Genomic DNA, 25,347 nt, shown 5'->3' with positions numbered 1-25,347 from the left:
CATTTTAAGCTAAAAAATCAGACACAAAAAGTGTGCTTTCTCTGAATAAACATACCTTTTTTTTCGAGGGCTTCGGATTTCTGACCTTCAAAATATAGGGAATAGCAACAATCTGGAAAATATGGTTCCCATAGTTTGGTCAGGAGTGTGGTTCAAATATTGGAGCCCTTAATGTTAATTTTAATTTTTGCTTATTTTGCCATATCTTGAGAACTTTTTAAGCGAACTGAAACATTTTTGCACACAATTATAAAATTCCTTTATCCAAAGATGTTTAATACAAATTTTTTTTTTTTTTAGTAGATATTGTTTTTTGTCATTATTTAATAATAGAAATAAAATAACAGAAAAAAGAAGTTTGAATAGTAAGGTATGCTACTTTTAACATCAGTTTAAAGAATGCAATTTTACACGGCAAAATATAAAATTTGAGCGAAATCTGTCAAAAAGTTCCTGAGAAATCTAATTTTAAATAAACCCCTTTTTTTTCCATTTTTCATTTTGCACTCCGTACAAAACGAAAAAAACTTATTTTTGAAATTTTTAAAGATCGTATTTTCACGTGCTAGGACTCAATCTTAATGGTTCAAGGGCCTAACCTTAAATACTCCAATTAATGAGAGTAGATGTTGTTTTAAGTTACAAATTAAGGTACAAAAAAGTATTTTCTTTGGTCATTTATTTCGTTTTTTTTTTTGCATTTGGATATTTAACCCTCGAAATATTGAATGAAGCCATATTCCAGAAAACGTGGTCCCAAAAGGCAGAAGAGTGGTTGAAAGTTTCGTCTCTTTAAATCTTATTTGATTCTTTGCGTATCTCACCATCTCAAGGAAGGCGTATTTTTTAAAATTTTGTTTTTTATGAACTGCTTGAGCAATTACCTTCAAATTTTCAACTTATCATTTAAAATTACGTAAAATAAATTAATATAAGAATTTGTAAATCATACAATTCCATTTTTTCTACCATTAGACCATCTTTGACTTGAAAGTTTTACAATTGCTTGTAAATTTTTTTTTGATTTGCTTCATTTATTAACGAGATATGGATAAATACATGAAATGTAAAATAGGGGCCTAAACTTTCAATCGCTTTCCTACCAAAACTGTTGGGACCATAATTTCCAGATTGCGCCTACTTCTATTATTTTGAGAAGCAAGAACCCAAATACGTAAAAAAAGTATGTTTATTCAGAGAAATCATGTTTCTGTGCCTAATTTGGTAACATTATTGTCTGTACAAATGTATAATTTGTGTAGTATAGTAGTCGTAGTGGTTGTAGTCAATGTCGCATTATAGCTGCACAATGGGCTATCGATGATAGTCTGGGAAAAATCCCTGAGCTTTGATGGTCTGACGACCTTCAGGGGGAGTCGAGCACTTTTCAGTAGAATAGTTTGACGAAGATCGATACCGCGCATTCTCGGTCTCTTTGCAGGCTGATCTAAGTGCCTAATTTCATCCGCTCACTGATTGCAGTGATTCATGACTTCAGCGATCTTTTGGGAAACGTGTCTTACGATCGTGGTACTTGTAGTATAATATTTATGGTATAATAATATGGTACAATTTATGGTATATAGAAGGGCATATATCGTGGTATATTATTTAAAGTTAGACTCTTGATCCATTAGGATTGAGCCCTAGAATGCGAAAATACGTCTTTTAGATCAAAAGTTATTTAAAGTGCTTGCTTTTTTTTGCACACGGTACAGCACGCATCATCTAATTTAAATATCTAGAACATATTTTGCTTTGAAACTATTCTATTCATGTATGGTGAGGGATTAATATTAAAGAAATGTGTATAGTTTGTCAATAGAATGAACTCCCCTCTCCACGAAGTCTTAGTCTGCTGCTATGGAAACGAGAAATAGCGCATTTTAAAGAGGCGAGCCTCTTTCTCCCCTAATCACCTTGCTTTCGCTGACCCGAGTCAAAACTTGTCTTAAATGATGACCCGACATCCCTACTTGAAACAGTTAAACCTCATAGTCATAGTCACTGCCACGGCTCCGGACGAATAGCTAGGGGAATTCTTTACAATAGACAAACTATAAGTTGACTTCTGCATCTTGTTGGTAAACAAAAACTGCCATTATTAATAAATAAAGAGTTCTGATATGATGCTGCATATCTTTATAATTTAAAATAATCGTACATTAAATATTCTTTATTACCATCAGTTCTCATCTCTATTTCTAATGCTCAGCTGAAAAAATTTCGGGATCAAATAGCGGTAAAAAGTACTGGCGTTCTGAGTGCAGCATCCGTATAATCCATTTATCCGTAGAATCTGTTTTTAACGAAGAATTTTATACAGTAATTTTTACAGTAATATTTATCTAATTTTACAGTTAATATTAGTGCAAAAAAATTACGGTATATCTATTTTGCTCCGTAAAATTTTAAAGTAAAAATGGGTATTAAGGTAAAAAGTACTGGCATCCTGAGTGTTGGTACTTTTTACTGTATTTAGTCGGGAATTTTTTGCAGTGTGTCCCGTGATGCTTAGGATGTTGTTAGTATCTTTGAATACTGACAACTGACAAAGAATACTTAGTTCAAGAAAAGTAGATTAAAAGTTGAGTAATTTTATTGGTATTTTGAGTCATAACACTAGAAACATTGCATTACATGATTGAATATAAAAAATATTAATTTGTGCGATGGTTTGGTTTAACCTGACACTGTGTATTATGATTACAACAAATATGAATAATAATATGGTTCAGAATATGCTAAAATTTCTAACAGTAAAGTTATTATTATTTTTTTAAATTTCTCATTGTAGGCTCCTTTTTTAACAATTGAATTGGATAAAAATGAATTGAGTTTGAATGAATTAACCTGAATCAAATTTAAAAAATTATAATAAAATGAATTAAATAAATAAATTAATGGCACTTTAGAGTACTTGTGATTTGTTCGCAATGTTCTGACTCAAATTTTCTCTTATTGCGATTATAACTATTTTTAACATGCTTAAAAACATTGTCCAAGTCTTTATTGAGCTATATAACTAAAAAATTTATTATTAATTCAAAATTATTGTTATTAGAATTATAACTATGTTTAAAATGCCTAAAAACATTGTTCAAGTATTTATTGAATTGTATAATTAAAAAGAACTGTATAATGTATTATTAATTAAAAATATTTTTTTATTGGGATTATAACTATTTTTAAAATGTTCAAAAACATTGCTTAAGTATATTAAACTGTATAATTAAAAAACCATTATTAATTAAAAAAAATATTCTTATTGGATTTATCACTATTTTTAAAATTCTTAAAACCATTGTCTAAGTACTTATTAAACTATATTATTTAAAAAATTATGTAAAAAAAGTTATAGCTGATTTTCGAATTTTTTTTCACTTAAAAATACACTTTAGGGCTAGTCGAAGTGGCCATTATAATTTCATATGGAGTGCTTTACAAGTTCGTGTTTAGAATAATGAATCTTATAATGTAATAGCTTCTTAGAAATAAAGTCTTTTTTATTGCAAACTTTCCTAAATTAAGCAAATTGCATTAGAGCGTTTGAACTTTTATTTATTAGTTCATCATGAAGCGAATAAATATTTTTGAACTCTATATATTCCCTATAGTTGTTAAGTTTCATCCTAATATCCCATCACCAGCATTGAAGCATACAAGGAAAACGAATTTTGAACGTTATCATCTAAATTTAGAGGTTATTTCTGAATTGTTCTAATTTAATTTCCATTATAGAATTTAGATAATTGCCATTGTCCCCTGCAGCATACAATTTCTACGATAAACGACTAATGAACATGCGACAACTCATCATAATTTTCCGACAGAATACTTTTGGAGAACTTGGCGGCAATTACTGACCACGGATTGGCGACGACATCTCGAATCATTGAAGCGAAGAATTCAGTTCCGTGAACCACATTTCTTGCTTGGCCACTTGTCCGTCGATTCCGGAAACAAAAGTTTCGGTATCTTTAGACGTTCATTAGACTTGGTGAGAAATGGAAGAAGTTTTTGTTTGTGTTCGTCTTCAAAAGCCGCCTTAATTTTGAATTAAATTGGCGCGGTTGAGTGTAATGATATGATTCTTGTTTATTTATGCTATTATTCCACAATATTTATTTATTGACTTCAGCATGCTTCGTTGTCTTACTCTCTTTAAATTTTTATTACTTAATGCGAACAAAACTATTTAATTTTCTTAAACTTTGAAAATAAATTAAACAAAATTAATTAACTTACTAACCTGAACTAAATTATTTAAATTTTGCATAGTTTCATGATATTAGTAATTTTTTTTCTTCTAAAATATATATATTGATTTAAAAAAACTTATATTATTATTAATCTTTAAATTGTTGATAATAATCTCATAGTAATAGCTGTTGACATAATTTTAATAGTCGTTTTAATAGTAGTTTTAATAATAGTAGTAATTATTTTGATAATAGATTTAATAATATTATTTTTAATAGTAGTTCAATATCAATTTTATAGTTAAATAATTTAAATTTTACTTTTTCTTACTTTTATATTTATTTCACTTTTTTCAAATCTATTTTTCCGTTCAATTAGCTTCACCAAAATCTTTAAAATAAATAATTACGCTAATAAGTAATTAAAAATGCAAAATTAAAAATTTACTCAAATAAATTGAAACGTGATCATGAAATATTTCGGTAATAATTGGTTTTCAATTGAAGTAAATTGATTGTTTAAGTGGAAAACTTTTGAAATCAAACGAACAAATATTCTGTGCCATTTTTGTCTTCAAGTAGTATTAGAAAACCTCAAGAGTTTTGTGAACTTTTAGTGGAAGATACCATGTTTGAAAACTGTAAATAAATAAATTTTCGAACTCAAGATGACTATGAGAAGTTGTAGTGGTTTTTCTGACCTACGCTCTGGAAGCATAGTCGTCTGCCATTATGCAATGGTAAGTGTTATTTGAAATTTAAGAAACTTATAAAGTAATTTAACGAATGCTTTAAAGACTAGAAAAGCTTGATCCTCTTAAAGAGCTTCATCTATCTTTTTAAATAATGTATCGATAGTTTTAAATGCAGTATACCTTTATGATTCAGTTTTATTAAATATGATCAGTTGGAATTTTACACTTCAGAAGATATCTCTGTGAACATTTTTTTTAGCATTAAAACTTGAATTTGTCTAAGTAAAATAAAATATATATTTGATATGGAATCCTCTCAAAATGAACAATTTTTGCAACAATTGCTATAGTGTAAAAAGTTTAGAATAAATGTAAACAAATCGCTGGCTATCTGCAAAATCTGTAAAGTTTTTTTCGAACATAATCTCTTATCATACTCAAATTGTTTGCAGAGAATACTTTTATTAGTTAAGAAAAAGCATTTAAAACAATGTTCTCAATGTCAGTTCGATGTTCAATTTCTTCTAACGGCATTCCACCCACGCCTGTGAAATTTATTAATAAAGAATACAAAATAATATAGAAAACAAAAAAAAAAAATATCGAAAACATCTTTATTTTAAATGATACGTATGGCAGGGTAAGGTAGACAATAGTTTTACTTTTTAACTTATTTATTTTTTGTAGATAAAAATTGTTGCCTAGGAAATTTTTTTAAACGAATTATTGAAGTAATACTAAATATTGAATATTTTTACCAAATATTACAATTAAATCTTTATTAGATTATTTTAGGAATTGTAATCTAACAGAAATATAATTGTAATACATTTTTAATGTTTATTTCCATGTCGCTAATAACTAATTCACTTGTAGTAGGAAAGATACGATTATTTTCTTTAATAATTCCGTTGAAGATTAATACAATTTGTCCACAAAATTACAGTACATTAACTAATAATACATTAATTCTTAATATAAATCAACAAAATATCTTTCTAGATTTAACTTTCAAGTTCAAAACTAAAACATTATTTTTATGTGTATTGACCTAAATTTTATTTTTTATGTAAACACATTTTGATAATAAATATCAATGCAAATTATGTGAAAGGGCATATAATACAGGTATCCTGCACATTATTTATTATACTGTTTTCATCGTTTTAAAATATTTTCTATTTTTTTATTTTTATTTTTTGTTTTCATTACTCAAACTCATAATAAAAACTTGACCAATTATCTAAACATTTTTTTAATTTTAATGATTTGAATAAATAAATTAATTAAAAAATCAACAAATTAAAATCGTGATTTATTTTATTTAAATCGTTTATAACTTGATACAGGGTGAATAGGCAGTAAATAAACAACTTATCAACTGCTAAAAAGGAAGATAATATTTACGTAGCTTGAACGCATTGCAACAAAACATGTAGTTTTATTTCTGTAAGAAGAAAAAAGAATCACCATATAAAAGCCTAATGAAGCACAATGAAACAATACTCTCCATAAAAATCATGAAACAACATATCTAAAAAATATTTTTGAATAAAAACGAAATAAAATGAATAAGAAAGTAGTAAAAAAGTAAGAAATTCATAAGATGACAAACGACAAAAAAATATTTTAATAGAACTTCATGTATTGTAAGAGCAGCATGGTATGCTATCTCATTTCTATGAGGTGTCAAAGTTCCTAAATCAAGTTTCCTTTATCTAGTATAAATATTTTCAATTTTTAGTATCTAAGCAAAAAATAGGTTTTAGAAAATATAAACAAGGAGTTACCGAAGGCTGAAATAGAAATCAAGAGTTATACTTAACCTTTTTTTAATTTTTACTACATTTATTTTTACTATTTACTTCACATCTACTCTAGACTGAACTTATTTATAGTTAGATTATAAATCACATAACAAATTAGATCATTACTCATAAATCAGATATCATAAATCACATTATAGTCCTGAATTACTTTCCAATTTAAGAGAACTTTGTATTGATAATTTTATAAACATATTTTCGACTATTTTATGTTATAAAAGCAATATTTTTGGAATTATTAATATTTAAAAAATTTCTGAAATAATAGACGCTTGGCTTAAAAATAATGCATAATTTTGTATCACATAATATGTATCATATTACAATGCTCAATTTCTCGAGAATTGCGCGCTTTATATGACGCATGAGGTCCAATTTTTATTTATTTATTATTATTTTTTTATCTTTGAAACTATGCCAGAGACTCTAGAGTTTATTACGAATTTTAAAGTCGAAAGGTTTAAATAAAATTTCAACAATGGTCAACACAGGTTAGTTCGGAATAATGTGCAATTTACTTTCATGATTTATCCATTAATACACTTTCATATTAGCCTTTGTAAAAGAGTTAAATTCAAAGGTTTAAGTTGATGTAGCTTGTTATGATAAACTGAGGAAAAAAAGTATAGTCAAAACAACCAGAATATGGTAAAATGAACCATGTTTCTGCCTGTATGGGAGCACCAAAAAGCTCGGTAATTTTTACCAAAGCGCTTTGGCAATGATTTTGGTAATGAAATATGGTTTTATAATATGTGATAAAATTTATTAAATTTGGTAATTTTGCTACGATACCTTAAAGCATAGCGTAAAAACCATTTTGATTAAATTTGCTTTTCAGTTTTGTATTTTTTACTAATTGTGTGGTAATAAGAACAACAATTTTGGAAATCAGAATTTTCGGTAAGCCGTTACCATATAAACAGAAAAATTACTAAATTAATGGTTTAAATGCAGTGCATTTAGTCTCATTAACCAGAAGAATGATTTTTTTAATACCAAAAATGTCACTACCATGCTATGCTGTAATTTTGCAAGATTTTTTTCTCCATGTAGTCAAAATATACTTTGCACTTTTTAAAACAGTTTTCGCAGGAAAAGAATTAAAAAAATTGTATGTTAATTTCTGTATGTCGAATGTGTTTTTATGCTTAGTAGTTTGGTAATTTTCATACTTAGTCATGTTAATTTTAGAGTATTAGCGATTTTGAATAAATTTCGATTTTACAATAAGCTTATATTTTTTAAATAAAATGTAATAATTTCAAATTATATTTTTGATAGCAACATATTCCCCCCCCCTAAATTACTAATCTGTTAAATAAAGTATCGGAAAACTTGATTATTTCTACTCCAAAGGGCAATTTATGTTCAATCAAAGTATATAATTAATCAGACATTCTTCACTCTGAACTTTATAATAATATACTTTATAATTACTTTATAATATTATAATACTGAATTAATTAAAAACGTCGTGCTTTTATTAATAAAATTATTTTATAACTAAGATGTTTGAATGTTACGAGCTACGCACAAAATTTCTTTTCTAAAGTATCAAATTCATACTAAATGGAATATTTTTTTATTCAGTTTCTTATTAAACAATTTGAATGACTAATTTATGACCAAATAATTTAGAAAGTACTATGTTATTTTGTTTTCATTTAATGCTTTAACTGACAGTAACTATCCTTTATCTGAATAATTTACGTCAACTTAATTTGGCATACCATATAAGGCGAACGTTTAACAATATTGTTTAAAATATATAACATAGGCTGATGTGAAATATAAAAATAAAATATTTTTGACAGAAAAAGAGTGCCATATTATAATTTGCTAAGCAATGCGTATCAAAATTCTTTCTAGAGCATTATAACAATATTTTCCACACAATAATTTCATTAAATTAAAATTAATTTAATTTATTTTTATTATCATTAAATTACTATAAATGTAAATAAAAACGTTAGCTATATTTATTAAATTTAAATATAATTTTTTTAAAAGTTATTTAAATATCAATTTATTTATGAATAGCAATAATTTTATGGTATAATATATTTTATGGTATAATATTCTAGCATAAGATATTTATTAGAAGTAATAAATATTTTTTTATCAACATATATTGCATAAAAAAATATGAATTTTTTTTAAAAAAGTGATTTGCTAAAAGTAATTAAAAATTAAAACAGATTATTTTGATACACCCTGACTTTGGAAGATTAAACATTTTTTACATTTCAAAATTTTCAAAAAAATATTTAAGTTTCAATATATTTAACAATTATTTATTTTCACTACGATTAAAACTGTAGAGTTCGTAAACATAGTTATTATTATTAGATGTCTAATGCTTACTAGAATTATCAGTGAAACTATCTTACTTATTAAATCACGCTTCTAGAATATGTGCAAAGCAAAGTTCAACTGATTTTGGTCACACTAAAATTAATACACGTGTCTTTTTTATTCCATCCGATCTTTGCCCCAATTTGGAATAAGACCCTAAGAATAAACAGAAGGCGTATAAAGATGAATGTTAACCAAAAACCTACTTTTATTCATGCAATTCCATGAATTGATGTTAGAAGCGATTAAGTCACGTTTTACTCCGCGCCACGTTATTCAATGCATTCTCGTTCTTTGATTAGAATGATGATTAAGACCTGTATTGAACAGTTCAAAATGTTTACAGGTATCGCATTATTAGGTTATTTCTCATCTTCATTGTTCAAATAACTTATTGACAAATTATAAGAAGAGATTTTTTTCAGAATCAATTGGATGCCTGCAAGTGACTTCATTGTAAGTAAATCGTATGCATTTGTCGATTCAGAAACCAATCAGGTTCGACGCACACGCCTGCCGTCATTTACAGGCATCCAATTAAATCTGATTTAAATTACATGGTTAGGCACAATTACTTCACTTCTTCTGGTGGAGTTGCAAGTACCTAATCGGGTGCCTGCAAATGACATCATCGTTGGTAAATCATGGTATTTGTTGATTCAGAAGCCAATTAGGTTTGACACACACGTGTGACGTTTCTTACAGGTGTCCAATTACATCTGATTTAAATCGCATGGTTAGGCATAATCGCTTAACTCCTACTCGAGTTTCAAGAACGAAGTTGAGAACTAATTTATTTATTGATTTATAAGATCGTATAATATGTTTTTATTTGCTGAATGTGATTTTTGATATTGAGGTCGTGTCATGAAGTATGTTACTGGAATAAATCTTTGGGTGGTTTTGAAAAAGAAGAAAGAAACCAGGAATACGTTCGAATCCCATTGCTAGCTTTTGTCAAGATATTTCTTATTATTTGTTGTTGTTGCAGTTGTAGTTAATTTACGTCGCACTAGAGCTTCACAATGGGCTATTGGCGACGGTCTGGGAAACATCCCTGAGAATGATCCGAAGGAAAGCCATCACAATTTTGATCCTCTGCAGAGAAGATGGCATCCCCGCTTCGGTAGCCCAACGACCTGCACGCGAAGTCGAGCACTTTACGGTAGAACAGTTTAACGAGGACCAATACCTCACACCCTCGGTCCCTACACAGACTGATCCAAGTGGTCACTCTCCCACACACGGACCGCAGCCAGTGATGCTTGACTTCGGTGATCTGCTGGGAACCGTGTCTTAGCGATCAGTCCACAACGGGACCTTATTATTTGAAGGGCTTGTGAGAATATAATAATAAATGGTATTCTTAATTGTGCAGGAAACATTTTCAAGAGCGTTTCATCCCGAAAAACATTTCGATTTTCATGTAACCAATGAAAAGTTTTTGTGTATTGTGCTATGTTATCTACAAAGAATTTTGGAAATTTATGAAATACCTATCTGGAAATAGGTATTGAGGACAAGATAGATACATAAATGATACTTTTAGAAAACTATACCATTATATTTTGTCCCAAATCCTTTATATATAATATTTTCAAGTGGATAATCTGGAAATTTTAAACTGAGTTATATATTATGTGTTTATAATACTGTATATTATATTAACAAGTGCGTCTATATTACTGAATATTATGTTGTATGTTTATATTATATTATAGTGCTGAATGCATTTAAGCAATTCAATTTTCTATTAATTTAGATTTTAATTGTTTGTAAATCTATTTTAAAATAAGTTAAATTGAAAATTAATCAAATTTCTTAATTTCCAGAATAGTTTTTATAATTATATTTGATAAATTAGGCATGCATGGAAAACTCTGGTTGGTAATAAAACTTTATTATTTTTCGCTATTTTCTCGAATAAATTATCAACAGTTTTTTACATAATTCTCGAGGTATAAACACGTTATGCAAAATAATAAAGGACTTTTTCTCCAAAGGAAGAATGAAATATATTTTAATTAACGCACCTTGTTCTTTTAATGACTCAAAAAAATAATTAAGAAGTTAGATCTTTTTAAAATGACGTTTAGAAAATACTCATTTTATAACATGGTACACCCACCCTAGTTTAAGTTAATTTATTTGTCTAACAATACATCAAATTCTTAGATTAACAATAACAATTTAATTACTAATGCGTGAAATTATGGTTTTTATTTTACACATAATTAATGGGATATTTTTAAATTACTTTAAATAATATGTATAATTTTTCAGTGGAGTGATTTAAAAAAGCAATTATTTCTTTAATCATTATACCTACTTATTCATACGCAGAAACAACTGCAATAATAAACAATCCATTTATAAGTCGCATGAAATAAGGAAATAATGTAATCGCATTAAGTTATAAATATAAATCTTCTTTAACTTAACAAAATAATAACAACAACAACCTTAAATAGAATAAAATAACAACAGCCTTAAAATTACCATTTTGAATGACCTATTTGTAGGAGGTGAGAATGTTAGATACTTTGTTAAGATTCGTGTCTGAACTAAGCAAGAATTTCAAGCTTAAGGCTGTTTGATCTTTATTCACCTTGACATTGAGTTAATGAGAATTCTTAACCCTCTTGGAGTGATCAGCTTTATTTTGAAATAAAGTAATTATACTTTAAAATGATGGAATTAATTAGTAACTAAATGAATCAATTCGTTTTATAAGTTTTCTCATAATTGAATTCACTTTTATGCCACTTAAAATTCATTTTAATGAGAAAAATAGTCGATGTTTTTGTGAAACTGGGGAATGGTTTAGAACAACATTCTTACTGAGCTGCTTCCTTGAAAATATAGGTATGTTGATTTTAAAACTGAAGATAGTGAAGTCACGTGTGACGGTTTTGCTCGATATAGTTTGATTAATACACTGAGAAAAAAAGCAAGGCCAAAACCATACCTGAATATGGTAAAATTTATTATGTTTCTGGCACTGTGGGAACAATCAAAAAGCTCAGTAATTTTTGATTTGGTAATGATTTTAGAAATGAAATATGGTTTTATAATATGTGATAAAATTTGATAAATTTGGTAATTTTGTCATGATAATTTAGAGCATAGCAAAAAATAAAAAAACCCCACATTTATTTAGTTAAATTTACTTTACAGTTTTTTTTTTACTAAATGTGTGGCAATAAGAACTTTAATTTTGAAAACCCTACTTGCCGAAAAACTGTTACTGCATGAACATAAAAAAATACTAAATAAATGGTGTAAATACCGTATATTTGTGTTTAATAATAGAAAGTATGTTTTTTTTACTAGAAGTGTCATTACTATACAGTGTAGCAATTTTACCTGAATTTTTCACCAGAATTTATTATAATAAAAAATTCTCCTTGCAGGTATGTTGATTTTTAGAACCGCTGATAGTTGTCAAGTGTGACTGAGTTATAGTTAATACGATATAGTTTTTTATTATATATATTAATTAATATTTTTAAATTATAGTTATATTTATTAATATAATAAGGTTTATTTTAATTCAATCATTATTTTTCCATCTCAAGTTATGCTAGAAAATGTCATTGGGTAGTGGAATTTTTTTTTACCGTAAATAGAATACAAGACATGGTGACGGTACATAATTATAAGCCAATTTGTGATGATTTTTAAGTGAAACTATGTTAGCACGATTTCTCAATTTCAAGTTACATAAAAAAATGTCTTTGGATTGTGAAAAATGAAATTTTAAACATAAATGGGATGAAATACTAGGTGATATAACAATATAGTTTTATTTCATCTTGTATGATATTTTTTTTTTAGTTTGAACTATTTCTAATATTTATGCATGATTTTTATATTTCAAGTTTAACGAGAAAATGGCTTGGGGTAGTAGAGAAGGAAACATTTAAAGTTAAATGTATAAAATATACAGCGAAATTATAATTTTAGTATCATTTCGTATGATAATTTTTAAGTGCAAATTATTTTTGATATTTTTACACTATTACTCCATTTTAAATTTACACACCCTTGATTCATTGAAAATGAAAGTTTCAACGCGAATAGAATAAATACAATAAAAAAAAATGCACGGTTAAAACGTTTTCTAGTTAACAAGAGGGTGTTGTTCGCTCTTATTTGGAACTTTCTTTAGATATTTCTATGACTACAACAGCGCTCTCTGCTGAACAACGCTTTACTTAGTTTGTTGAATTTTGCTATCCAGTCACGACTGTAATATATTGCTAATTGGAGTTTGGTGTAATCAATTTGCTGAAACTCTGTATATATTTAATAATAATTAAAAACTTCATAGACATTACTTACTGTCTTTGTCGTCAACTCGCAATAGAGGATAGATATCTATTGCGAGTTGGCGCAATAGATCAATCGCAATAGATCCTCAATAGATAGATTTATATAAATAGGGGTAAAATGGAGTAAACAACATGGTGATAGCACAAGTGTTAAAAACAATGTAATAGGATACTTTTTTTTATGTTAACTACTTTTCTGATATTCTTGTTTGCTCCTTTTTTCAATTTTATCGAAAAAATACTTTTGAATTGTAAAAAAAAAAGACTAAACATAAATCAAATATAATAAACAGCGGTTATAACAGCATAATTAAAACACAGATCACCCAACCCTGAACAAACACATAGTCTCATTTTAGGAATCTATCTTGTAACGGCCTTAGTAGTAATGCCACGTAACTTTGATCCTGGTTGGACCAAGTAATATATATTATATTCTTTGTATATTCTTTGGTTAGACGAGAATGGTTGAGTTTATATTTATATTTATACACTGAGTTTGGTTTGGTTGAGAATATATTCTTTAGTTTGACGACGTGCACAGCATTTGGGATGACACCCTTCTCTCCAAACTTCCACACCACGACCAACGAAATAGCTTTAAGCCACGATGCATACTTGACTGCGTATATACGCCGGTTGTTTTGTTTGAAGTCAGGATTGAACTCACGATATTTCGCTTTCCAATTAGCGGCGTGAGTGGTGCCTTAACCCACTGCATGAATTTAGAGTTAAGAAAGAACTCGTATAAATTTTTTTTCTGTATAAACTATCTCTGATATTTCTGAACAACTTCCCCATTTCAATTTTATGAAAAAAAATGTTCTAGGATTATGTAAAATAAGAGCTTAAACAAGCATAGAATAGTGATAGATACTTTGGCAAATAATATCGACAATTAAAGAAAATTATAAAATAAAATACAGGGTCAGTAAAGTCAGCCAAAAATACAGGGTTACAATATTTATAAATAATAATTAACAATACCATGCAGTAAAAAGGGGATGATGACAGTACAATGCAGTTTTCAAGTGTACTGTGACAGGAATTTGTCCAATTTCACAATTTTAAATGTAAATTTATTTTGATTTTATAAAACACGAGTTTTATTAGTGGAGGAAATACATTTATTTAAAAACAGTGATTTTGACAGTATCAAAACTATAAAAGTTGACATATTTAAATAAAGTTACGAAAAATGAGGTAATATCCTTGTTATCTATTCGGTCAAGTGTTCTACAATTATTTTTAAAAAAAAAAGTTCAAAGCCCCGCGTGATGCTAAATGGAAACGAAAAATACGTGACCTAAAGATAACATCTTTCATCTAGGAGGAGTTATGCAAACTTCCAGGTTCGACTGGCTCACGAAATTTTCCCATGTTTTACGCCAATGAGTTCCCATTAACCCGCCAACATTAAAAAGTATCCCGTTGTTTTAATTAAACAAACAATATTTTTTTCTCCGGACACAGAATTTTACTCGTTTCTCTCTAAACTTTCATTTGAAAATTTTCCTTCTTCTTCTAAATACTTATTTTAATTGGAGTTATTTTAGTTTGTCATGTAAGTGCTATTCGTGCCTGCCTCTGTGGTTTAGAGCAAATAGATAATTAGGCATATTTTTGTGGTTTAGAACAATAAATAAATTATAATTAAACTTAACATCCGTTTCCGTATGGTTAGAAATTTTGTTTTCGTTTTTTTTGTTGTTAAATTTGTGTGTAAGAAATTAGATTTTTTTAAAAATAATATATATCGTCTTCAATTATGATAAATTTATACACTTTCAGAAAAATAAATTCAATGTTGAATCATTCCTTAATCATGATACCTTAAACATAGTAAGAGGTAAATCTTTTGCAGCCATAATGCTTTATTACTTTGAATCATGTTTTATTCAGGTTTATCCATAGTGTTTTGAGCACTGCCAACGCCATCTAATGTGTATTTTTATAATTTGAGGGTAGCAAAAGCGTGTTCTAGCGTGTCTAAAGTGTATGCTGCTGTGTGGTAAACGGAACAGGGATGAGCAAGTCCTGTTTCCGACCATGGTTTGAGAGAAATAAATTGTGTTTTTAGAATTTTGAGTCCAAGTGGGTTTTTTAAATAAAATATGACTTATTGACAAAGACATTGAGAAAAATCACATTGCATCACGTGATCAAGTTAAAAGAAGTACGATAATATGACCCAACATAACACCATATTAAGTGTGCAGAAAATTTAAACGGTATTCTATTTCATTATGCTCCAAAATTTCAAATAGTGTACTCTAATTAGATACATTATATAGTTTTATTAAACAATACACCTATAAATAATATTTATACTTACTAAGTTTATTTTTTAGATAGTGATTTCTAAGAACGACTAAAATTTTAAGAGTAATTACGTTTTTGCTTATACATCATTACACCGATCATTAAAATCATATTTGATACTCTAATACAAATTATTTAAAAAAAAAATGCGAATATTTTATTTTATGCATTTACGGTATATTTATTCCTAATGTAATAAAACCTTTAAAATGGTTATTGGATAAGATTAAGCCTTTGTCGTTGTTAATTGTACAGAAAAATCAATCTGGCATCTAGTTAGTTGAAATAAAAGATAACTTAAAGATTGAAGATTGTTGATGCCATATAATTTAAATGCTGAAAAGTTAATGCTGATACTTAAAAAAAGCTACAGTTTGTTCGCATAAATTTATAATGTGCAACGAAATCCACGATTAAAAAGTATTTTTCCAGTCTAGACATTTTATTTGGTCATTTATCAATTCATAAAAAAATGATTATAAATGTCTTTTTCCAACGCTTTTTGTCGTAGCCCACTTTTATTATATTTCTCCTTGCAGAAAACTTATATTCATTAGTTATTTCAATTTCTATATAAGCTAATATTACAGGCAGTAAATTTAATAAAATTAATTGTGTCTATGTGATACAGAACTTACGTTAAAAACTTTTTAAACTTTACGGATGTTTGAGAGAAATACTTTTCATCAATTATTACATATTTAGATTTTGTTTTATCATTTTTTTTTCACTAAGCTAATTGTAAATAGCTTTATTAAAAAGGTAGTAATTTTAGCTTTCAGTATGTTTTAATCATAAAGGAATATTTGGACGTCGTATTTTTTCTTTCAGACATAGAAATTGTAGTTTAAATTTAAATTTAAAATAAAATATTTTTTTAAAATGTTTCTTAAAATGTGAGTTTCATGAAGTGCAACACTCTTGACATCAGAATTAAAATTCAAAGTTTAACTAATAACAAAATATTTGCTTGAGAACACAACCTCGAAACAAAATATTTATTATTTTTAAACAAAAAAATATATAACCCAGTAATCATTGCAAATATGCCCTTAATAGTTCAAGTAGTATCCAAATTTTTTTAGTTCCTATAATGGATATTTTTGTAATCGAATTTTGAATTTTGATTCGATAGTTTAATGTGTGACGTCATTTTGAACTCCCCGAAATTCCATTTTGCAAAACATGCACTAAAATTTCCGCAAATGGTACATAGTCAAAAAATGTCTACATTTTGGTACAATCAGTGCTTAGCCGATACTAGTTAATTAAGCTGAAGTATAACATTTCTTCAAAGACTCATTGTGAGCCAAAGTCATGGAAGGTCAAGGGGATTATGGAAGTTATGGTAGGGGATTAGCTCCGAAATTTCATGACCATGGTACCAATGTGCTCAACATTGCCCACCGACAGCTTTTACTTCCGAGACGAGATTGTACCTATCGATTTTGAAGTTGGGTGTGCTTCAAACCACTGCCAGGTATTGAACCCCAGTACTTCGCAATGATAGCTCAGTGCCTTATTCATTGAACTATCATGATCTAAATCAGGGGTTTCCAACTTATATGTGGCCGGGGTGCCGCAATTAAAAACACCAGTCAAATGGCGGGCCGCAACTTTATCAAAATTTTATATAGGACTCTTTTATGTCTGAAGGAACATTAAATATTACTGTCAGATTTTTATCAAGTTGTGCAAAACAAAAGTATTGAATTACAAATTAAAATAAGAAGAAGATTTTTACCTGGGAAATAAATTTTTTTTGCACCGTTGGTATGTTAAATTTCACAGAAACGAAGAAATTAGGTATTTTTCAAACGAAGAAAAATACTTTAAACCCATATAGATTTTTACGAAAATTGTCCGCAAAAAAAATACAACTAATATATTTTAGTTCGCGGGTCACAAAAAAAGGCTGCGCAAGCCGGATGTGGCCCGCGGGCCGCCAGTTGGTAACCACTGATCTAAATGACATACGGAATTTTTATAAGACAAATGTTTCTAAAAATGATAAAACTTATTTGTTTTTAAAATAACAAATCTGATCAGTACTAGCTCTTTCTGTCTCGTATTTGCAGATTTTTGTCGGGGAAAATGGTACGCCATAGAATGTTTGAGTTTAAATGTTTTTATTTGCGTTTTTACATTTTATTTTCAATATTTTTTATTTCAAAATGCCAACAGGAAGCTCTATTGTTATGGAAAATGTTTCAGTTTAGTTTATAATTTTTTCCCTCTGAATATTTTTCATAAAAAAACACTCAATTTAAACGAGTGTCACACTATGCGGAAATGAACTCCTCTTTATTATGGGGGAACATTATGATTACGGATCTGTCATTTTCCTCATTAGGTATGCATTTCACGTTGTAGATGAGGTTTTTGTAAGATAAAATAAGAAAGATTTGAAGAGTGTGCATTATCCTTTAAATGAAATGAAGGAGTGTAGGTAACGGTAGTAACTAATTAATTAAAATGCTATAATTGTTTAAATCTTAAGACAGAAACGATGATTTAAAGATAGCTTTGAACTCAAATAACAAAAAAGTTTCTTAAAAGACGTTTTTTTTAGAAGCAAACTGAAACCTAAATTAACGCGATTAATTTAAAATGCTTTATAGGAGAATCGTAACAATTATTTCAATAAAAGACACTTTATTTAACATGTTCTAATAAGCTAATGTATGATTAGGGAGTTTTGTTCTCTGCTTATTGCTCATATCACCAATTAACATGATTGTTACAATTGTTACAATTTTTTTTTGAAATTACCCTATCATTTTATTTAATTTACAAGGTATGCAATTAAAAAGTATCAGAAAATTTATTGTATTAACATAGATTTAGCTTCACAAAATTAGTCTAATAGAATAAATTTCAAACCAAATCCCTTCACTCGATTACCAATACTACTGCAACTATTTTTTTTGAAATTTCTATTTAATTATTGGTTACTTAAAAAAATTCTAGATATTTTGTATCAAAAATGTTATTTAGTAAAAGTGCGAAAATTATTCTAATTACAATATTATGTGAATTTGTATTCCTTATTTGCATAAATTTACTGCCCAAAAGATTACATATGGAAAAAAAAACCCTGGTACAATAATCGTAGTCTATGGTATGATCATTTTCTGGTAAAAAATTCAAAATTCTGAGTAATAAAACTGAAGTATACGGTATTTAAACCATTCATTCAGTGATTTTTCCGTTCAGATGGTAAAGGTTCAGAGGAAATTCTGATTTTCAAAATTATAGTTCTTATCGCCGCACTTTTAATAGTTGAAAATCAAATTTAACCGAATAAATGGTTTTTATGCTATGCCATAAGGTATCATGATAAAATTACCCAATTTTATCGCACATTATAAAACCATATTTTATTGTTAATTTTATCAAAATCATTACCAAAGTGCTTCGGCGAAAATTACCAAGCTTTTCGGTGTTCCCTTACAGTCAGTTTTACCATATTCTGGTATTTCTGACCATATTTTTTTTGCACACAAAGCTTAATAAAAGTAAATGAAATTTATTCATCTTTTTAGACTTTAAATCGGTAAATAAGCTTAAATACCGATTCTAATGTGTTTATCGTAAGATGTTGCAGAATTAGGTAAAATCACAGGATTTTCGTCATAATACTTTATAATAGAGAAATACTGTTACAATTTCAAGTCTTCAATTTGGAATAATAAGAAATATCAAAAACGTAATAAGATAGGATTATCAACAAATATTAAAGATAAATAATTTTAAATTAGAGAAGCATACACCGTAAAAAAGTCCTGATCAAATTACGGTAAAAAGTTTTGCCACTCAGATTTGGCACTCAATCGTAAAATCCATTTTTATCGGAATATGTTACTGAATAAAAAGTTTGATATGCTGCTATTTTACAGCAATAATTACTGTAAAATCGCTGAATCCCTCTATTTAAATAAATATTTCTGTAAAAATTACTGAATAATACTAAATAATAGGTATTACGGTAAAATTGATTTTATGGATGATACACTCAAATTGCCGATACTTTATCCCGTACCTTGAACCGGAATTTTTTACTGTGCCCCTCCAAATTAGAAAAAAAAGTATTTTGTAGAAAAACAATATCTTTAAAAATTGTAATAATTTTAAGCTGGTGACAGCCAAAGAAATCTGGACAATACCGCGTGTTTTATCTGTCCAATGAGATTTCACAGAGGAGTTTTTATTTCCGTCTGCTTTTTAGACACCCGGTAGGTACTAAAGGATTTATTAATCTCGAGTGACATAATATTCTACGTTGATATTGAGATTTTATTAAAAATCACTTTATTCTATTTTAACTTCCAACAACTGCATTCAAATCACTTATTAATTCATGTAAAACAAATTTCTGAGTTAATTATTTTTAAAATATTTAATTAAAATTACAAGTACGTAATCATATGAATTTTTTTCATTGCAACTCTGTATCGTTCAATTTGGTGTTCTGAACTGGTTGAGTCAGCTTTTAATGTGAAGCATAAAATTATTTCAGTAATAATAATGATTACTTACCTTAAATGAATTATAGAAGTGACGAAACTGCTTCAATTAATATACTTATATTTACAAAAATATTTTCATCTGGTCATTTAAATGTTTAATCGGTTATTATTTACAATAACACTCTCATTTTCTTAGGGTATTGTATTTCATTCTAATATTTATGAAAATAAATACAATTGAGTATTAAAAGGAACTTTTCTGATTAACGATTAGTTACGTTATTTACTTTCATGGTCAAAAAATGCAAATTCATACAAATTTTAACTAATTATAAGCATATTTATTTGGAAACTGTGGAAATAAGATCCATGTACCAACAAGTACCCGGCCAACGAGGCCACCTCAGTATTTAAGTGATAGTTGCTGACTCAATTGGTGAGATTCAAATGAAATTAGTAGTTAAATTAGTAGTTAGTTGTCAATGAAACTATGAAAAGTGAAGAAAAAAAGGATAACACAAACCTAAAAACAAAAAAATCTACATATGATATTAAAACATACGTGAGATAAGTAGGGAAGATTATTTTTGTTAAATTAATGATGATAAATATTTTCTTAGATTCTGAAGAAAATAGTGGCAGTAGATACTTTTTATAATTATCATAATTGTTTGTAAGCAATGCTTTGTATAATTATTTAATTTATTTAATTTTCCATCAATACACGTACATTGAGGAAATAAGTATAGTCAAAACAACCAAAATATGGTAAAATTTATCGTGTTTCTGGTTCTATTGAAACTCTAAAAAGCTCGGTAATTTTTACCGAAATTCTTTGGTAATGATTTTGTTAAAATTAGCAATAAAATATGGTTTTATAATAAGGGATAAATTTTGGTAAATGCGTTGAAATGTGCAAAATTTATTTTGGTTCTTTAAAGCATGGCATAAAAATCAAATATTTCGGTAAAATTTACTTTTCAGTTTTGTATTTAATACTAAAGGTGCGTTAATAAAATTATAATTTTGAAAACGAGAATATGTCGTAACAGAAAAATGAACAGAAAAAAGTATCAAATGAATGTTTATAATACCGTTCATTTTAGTTTTATGAATCATAAATATTTTTTATTTCTTTTTTTATCAGAGATGTCATTACAATACAGTACTGTAATTTTACCAGAATTTTATTCTACTTGTATTATTGATTAACGACTGCGTGCATTATTGATTAACCATTCGACTTCTAATTAAATTGTTACGTTTACATACTTTAGAAAATCTTTTATATAAATTTGAATTAGATTATTTCATCATTTATTGTAAGCATGCGTTTTTTTAATTAATTAAGTAATTTTTAATATCAAAACTCATTAGGTAGCAAGATTTAGATCACACCGTATCTAACAAATGAAAATAATTTTCAAAATTGTTGTCCATAAAATAGTCAACCTTATTCAAAGCATATCAATCATTTTCATAACAGAATCGCGTTTTATGATATCGTCACAAAACAACAACCCTATTTAGTAGTTGCGATGATTATACTTGAGACAATAACTACAACTGTCATGCACAGTATTTGCAATTTCATTTATATAAGTTGAATACACACTTGGCATTCAATCTTGCTAGCATTCCGTCTTAATGAAAGCTTTAAGAACAGCAAGTAGTTTTTTTTTCTTGCCTGTAGCTTTTCTCTAGAAGCATTAAGACAAGTTTGAAAAGCATTTCAAAAGATGAACTTCTTCGCCTCTTCGTAAATGAACTTTAAACCGTTCGAGGAGTTTTTTTTCCTTAAAAAAAGTAACAAAAAGTAACAATGTGTGTGAAAGGCAGGACATCATGCAAGATTGCCCATTCTTAAGTATTTCCTGTAGGTATATACTCAAAAGAGCGGAAGCTTTGAATAGAATTTTTGTTAGTTCAAATTTTTTTTTAAAGGTGGATAATGTTTTTTTTTCTAAAGTTTTTAACCTTATATATTTTAAGATACTTAATTTTAAGGAGTTTAGTGTTTTGAAGGTATTGTTAAGAAGGTCAGGTTATAATGTATATATTTTTAGACCGCATACAAATTTTTGACCCTCATAAATTTCTGGTATCTCCTATATTTTGTCATAATGTGATTAATTAATAAATTATTAATTAAGTAAATGTAGTTTTTTTAGCTTCTGTTTAAGAATCAAGGAAGTTACTTAATAATAAACTGCTGTTTGTAGAAAATGCAACACCATGAAGGAATCATCAGAATCAAATGAAATTCGCAGCAAATGTCAATTATAGGATATTATGCAAATTAATAAAGTTTCAGAGCCATCGCGCGTGCGTGGCGCGCGCAGCGCCCTCTGAATTGATGCTGAAAGCGTATAAATAAAGTGCTGTAGCGGGACGTTGAAAATAGTCTATGATTATTTGTTAGTGGCAAACGTTTAGTGAGACCTGAGTATGCCTCCACGACGGAAGAATAAGAAATTCAAGCAACTTACGGAGTTTGAACGAGGGAGGATAATCGGCCTTCGAGAAGGAGGATTTTCCTATCGCGCAATAGCAGCTCGTATGCAGCGGAACAGTTCCACAGTGATGCGAGTTTGGAAGCAGTGGACCGACGAGCACCGAACAACTCGAAAAACAGGCACTGGACGACAGAAGGTGACGTCAGAGCGCGATGATCGACGCCTGCTCCGCATGGCGGTGAATGATCGCACAGCTTCCTCCAGGCAGCTGGCAGCACATTGGTCTACTGCTACAGGTGTACAATTGTCGGCTTCGTCAATTCGTCGTCGTCTGCTGCGCCGTGGATTGCGTGCAAGGGTGCCATTATACAGGATTCCCCTCACGGCGGATCATCGACGGCTGCGTCGGCAGTGGGCTCTTGAGCACAGAGACTGGCGAGCTGATTGGCACCAAGTTGTCTTTTCAGATGAATCACGCTTCAATTTGTGGACCCATGATGGCCGTGTTCGTGTTAGACGTTATGCCGGTCAACGCTGCCTTCCTGAGTGTATTATTGAACGACATAGTGGTCGAACACCCGGAGTTATGGTCTGGGGTGCGATTTCGTATCATGGACGATCCAATTTGATACGAATTGAGGGTAATCTCAATAGCAACAGATACGTCCGTGAAGTGCTACAGCCCGAAGTCGTTCCTTTCCTTCAAGGCATCCCTGGAGCTATCTTTCAGCAGGATAATGCACGCCCACATGTTGCGCGGACTGTTAGAGACTTCTGTTCAGCACAACGCATGCAACTTCTTCCTTGGCCTGCTTATTCGCCGGATATGTCGCCTATTGAGCACGTGTGGGATATGGTTGGTCGGCGTCTCACTCGTGATCCGCGTCCTGCAGTTTCCAAAGACGAACTTTGGTTGCGCATACAAGCGATATGGAATTCTCTTCCTCAAGCAGATATTCAACATCTGTTTGACTCCATGCCACGTCGTATAGCAGCACTTATTGCAGCGCGTGGTGGCTGCACCAAATACTGATTTCGGACGCTTAATTTGTTTCTTTTGTTTTGAAAATTTCATCATTTATTTGTATCAGTACAAGTCGTTTCTGCATTAAATTTCATTTGATTCTGATGATTCTTTCATGGTGTTGCATTTTCTACAAACAGCAGTTTAATAATAACTAAGTCTTAAACTTAAAGGAATAAATAAATAGAAATTTCAATTCATTTCTTTACTTTATTAGTGTACTGTTACCCTTAAAACTTTGATTATGCTGTGATCAATAAATTAACTTTGGTAGCAGTTACCCTGGTTCAACAAAGAAAATCAACAAAGGAATTACTTGAAACATTTAACATTTACAACCAATTTTTATTAAAACTCAAATTTTTAAACAAAAGCACACTCAAAACATTTCCAAATGCTATCAAGTAGATATCACATATTTCCAAATTATACATTACTTCTAGTTTAATATTTATCAACACAAAATTATATTTTCAATAAATATGCAATTAAAAATCTAAGGCTCAATATGCTATTACTCCAAATCCAGAAAAAACAATTAAGAATAAAAGGCACACTTATCTAAAAATCTACTAAAATCAATTAAAAATATAGAACACAATATTCTCTGAACCCTGCAAAGACGATTAAAAATAAAAAGCTTGTCTTAAAATATATATCTTAAAATATAGTAGAAGCAATTAAAAGTCAGGGTAAATTATTCTTCTAAAACTGTACTAAAATCGAACTTAGAGTTTATAAATTCAAATCAAAATATGGACCAAATTCCTGGAACGCCCACCGGTATTGCTGTCAGACTCGTGTATCAGGTCAACCTTTCAGTTTCTGATAGACAGCACTCCAACCCTTCAAACTTCTTTAGGCTTCCTTCTAGTAAGACAGTTTGTACAATAAGTTAATAGGAAACACGAGTGTAATACTAAGAACAGAAAAGGTACATTGCAAAAATTTTGGTAGGTCATTTGTCACCCTTTCTTGTCTTGAGCAAAATTAAATACATTTTTAAGTACGAAACTACAGTTACCGTCCAAAAAATTATATTAAATTGACATAATAACGAATTAAATTATTGCAAAAATATTATTAAAAATTTTCTTGTTTTTCAAAACTAAGTGATTTTGAAATAAAGCCGTTAATTGATTCTAATGCACATGAAAATATGGGTGGTCAGTAAACAAATATACAAAAAATGAATGAATAAATAAATAAGAATTATAAAAGTGAAATTTGAATACATGCAATGAAATAATTTTCATTTACTTCAACAGCAAAAATAGTCGCAAAAATGCACCAAACTTTTTTACAGTGAAAAAATATGCAAGATTTAATCAGTTAATTTAATTTAAATTGTATTTCATACTGTACAAAATGTCATTTATGAAAATGAAAAAAATATAAAATTAAAAATGGCGCATATAAAACATAAATTACTGTTTAATTATAGAAAATGTTTTCGCATAATGTGTATATTTGACATTACAAAGTTGTATGTTTTCTGGGAAAATAACTGGTTATCGATTTCAAATAAATATTAAGCATGAAATAAAATGTAAAGCTATAAAATCTTTCATGATTTCCATTTCAGATTTGCTTGTTAATTTATTTGCTTGAAAATTTAAGGTTTATGCTTGTACACCGAGAAAAAAAAGTATTGTCAAAAC

At 28.7% G+C, this 25,347-nt stretch overlaps 1 protein-coding gene across 2 annotated transcripts in view; it reads left to right on the top strand.

Annotated features, from left to right (window-relative positions):
* Positions 1–25,347, top strand: part of LOC107449889 (uncharacterized) — a 72,178-nt gene that overhangs the window by 15,918 nt on the left and 30,913 nt on the right. The window contains exon 1 of one of the 2 annotated variants that reach the window (XM_043038686.3): positions 4,574–4,942. The exons of the other annotated variant lie outside the window; for it this stretch is intronic. Within the exon in view, the coding sequence (XP_042894620.2) occupies positions 4,871–4,942 (72 nt within the window). The 5' untranslated portion in view covers positions 4,574–4,870. Of the gene's footprint in view, positions 1–4,573; positions 4,943–25,347 lie in introns of those variants that run through there. 2 annotated transcript variants of the gene reach the window in all.

The sequence above is a fragment of the Parasteatoda tepidariorum genome, chromosome 10 (assembly GCF_982258835.1).
Source record: "Parasteatoda tepidariorum strain Cologne lab strain chromosome 10, Ptep-v5.0, whole genome shotgun sequence".
NCBI lineage: Eukaryota > Metazoa > Arthropoda > Arachnida > Araneae > Theridiidae > Parasteatoda > Parasteatoda tepidariorum.
The sequence above is the reverse complement of the archived record's forward strand: the minus strand, read 5'-3'. Positions and strand labels throughout refer to the sequence as shown.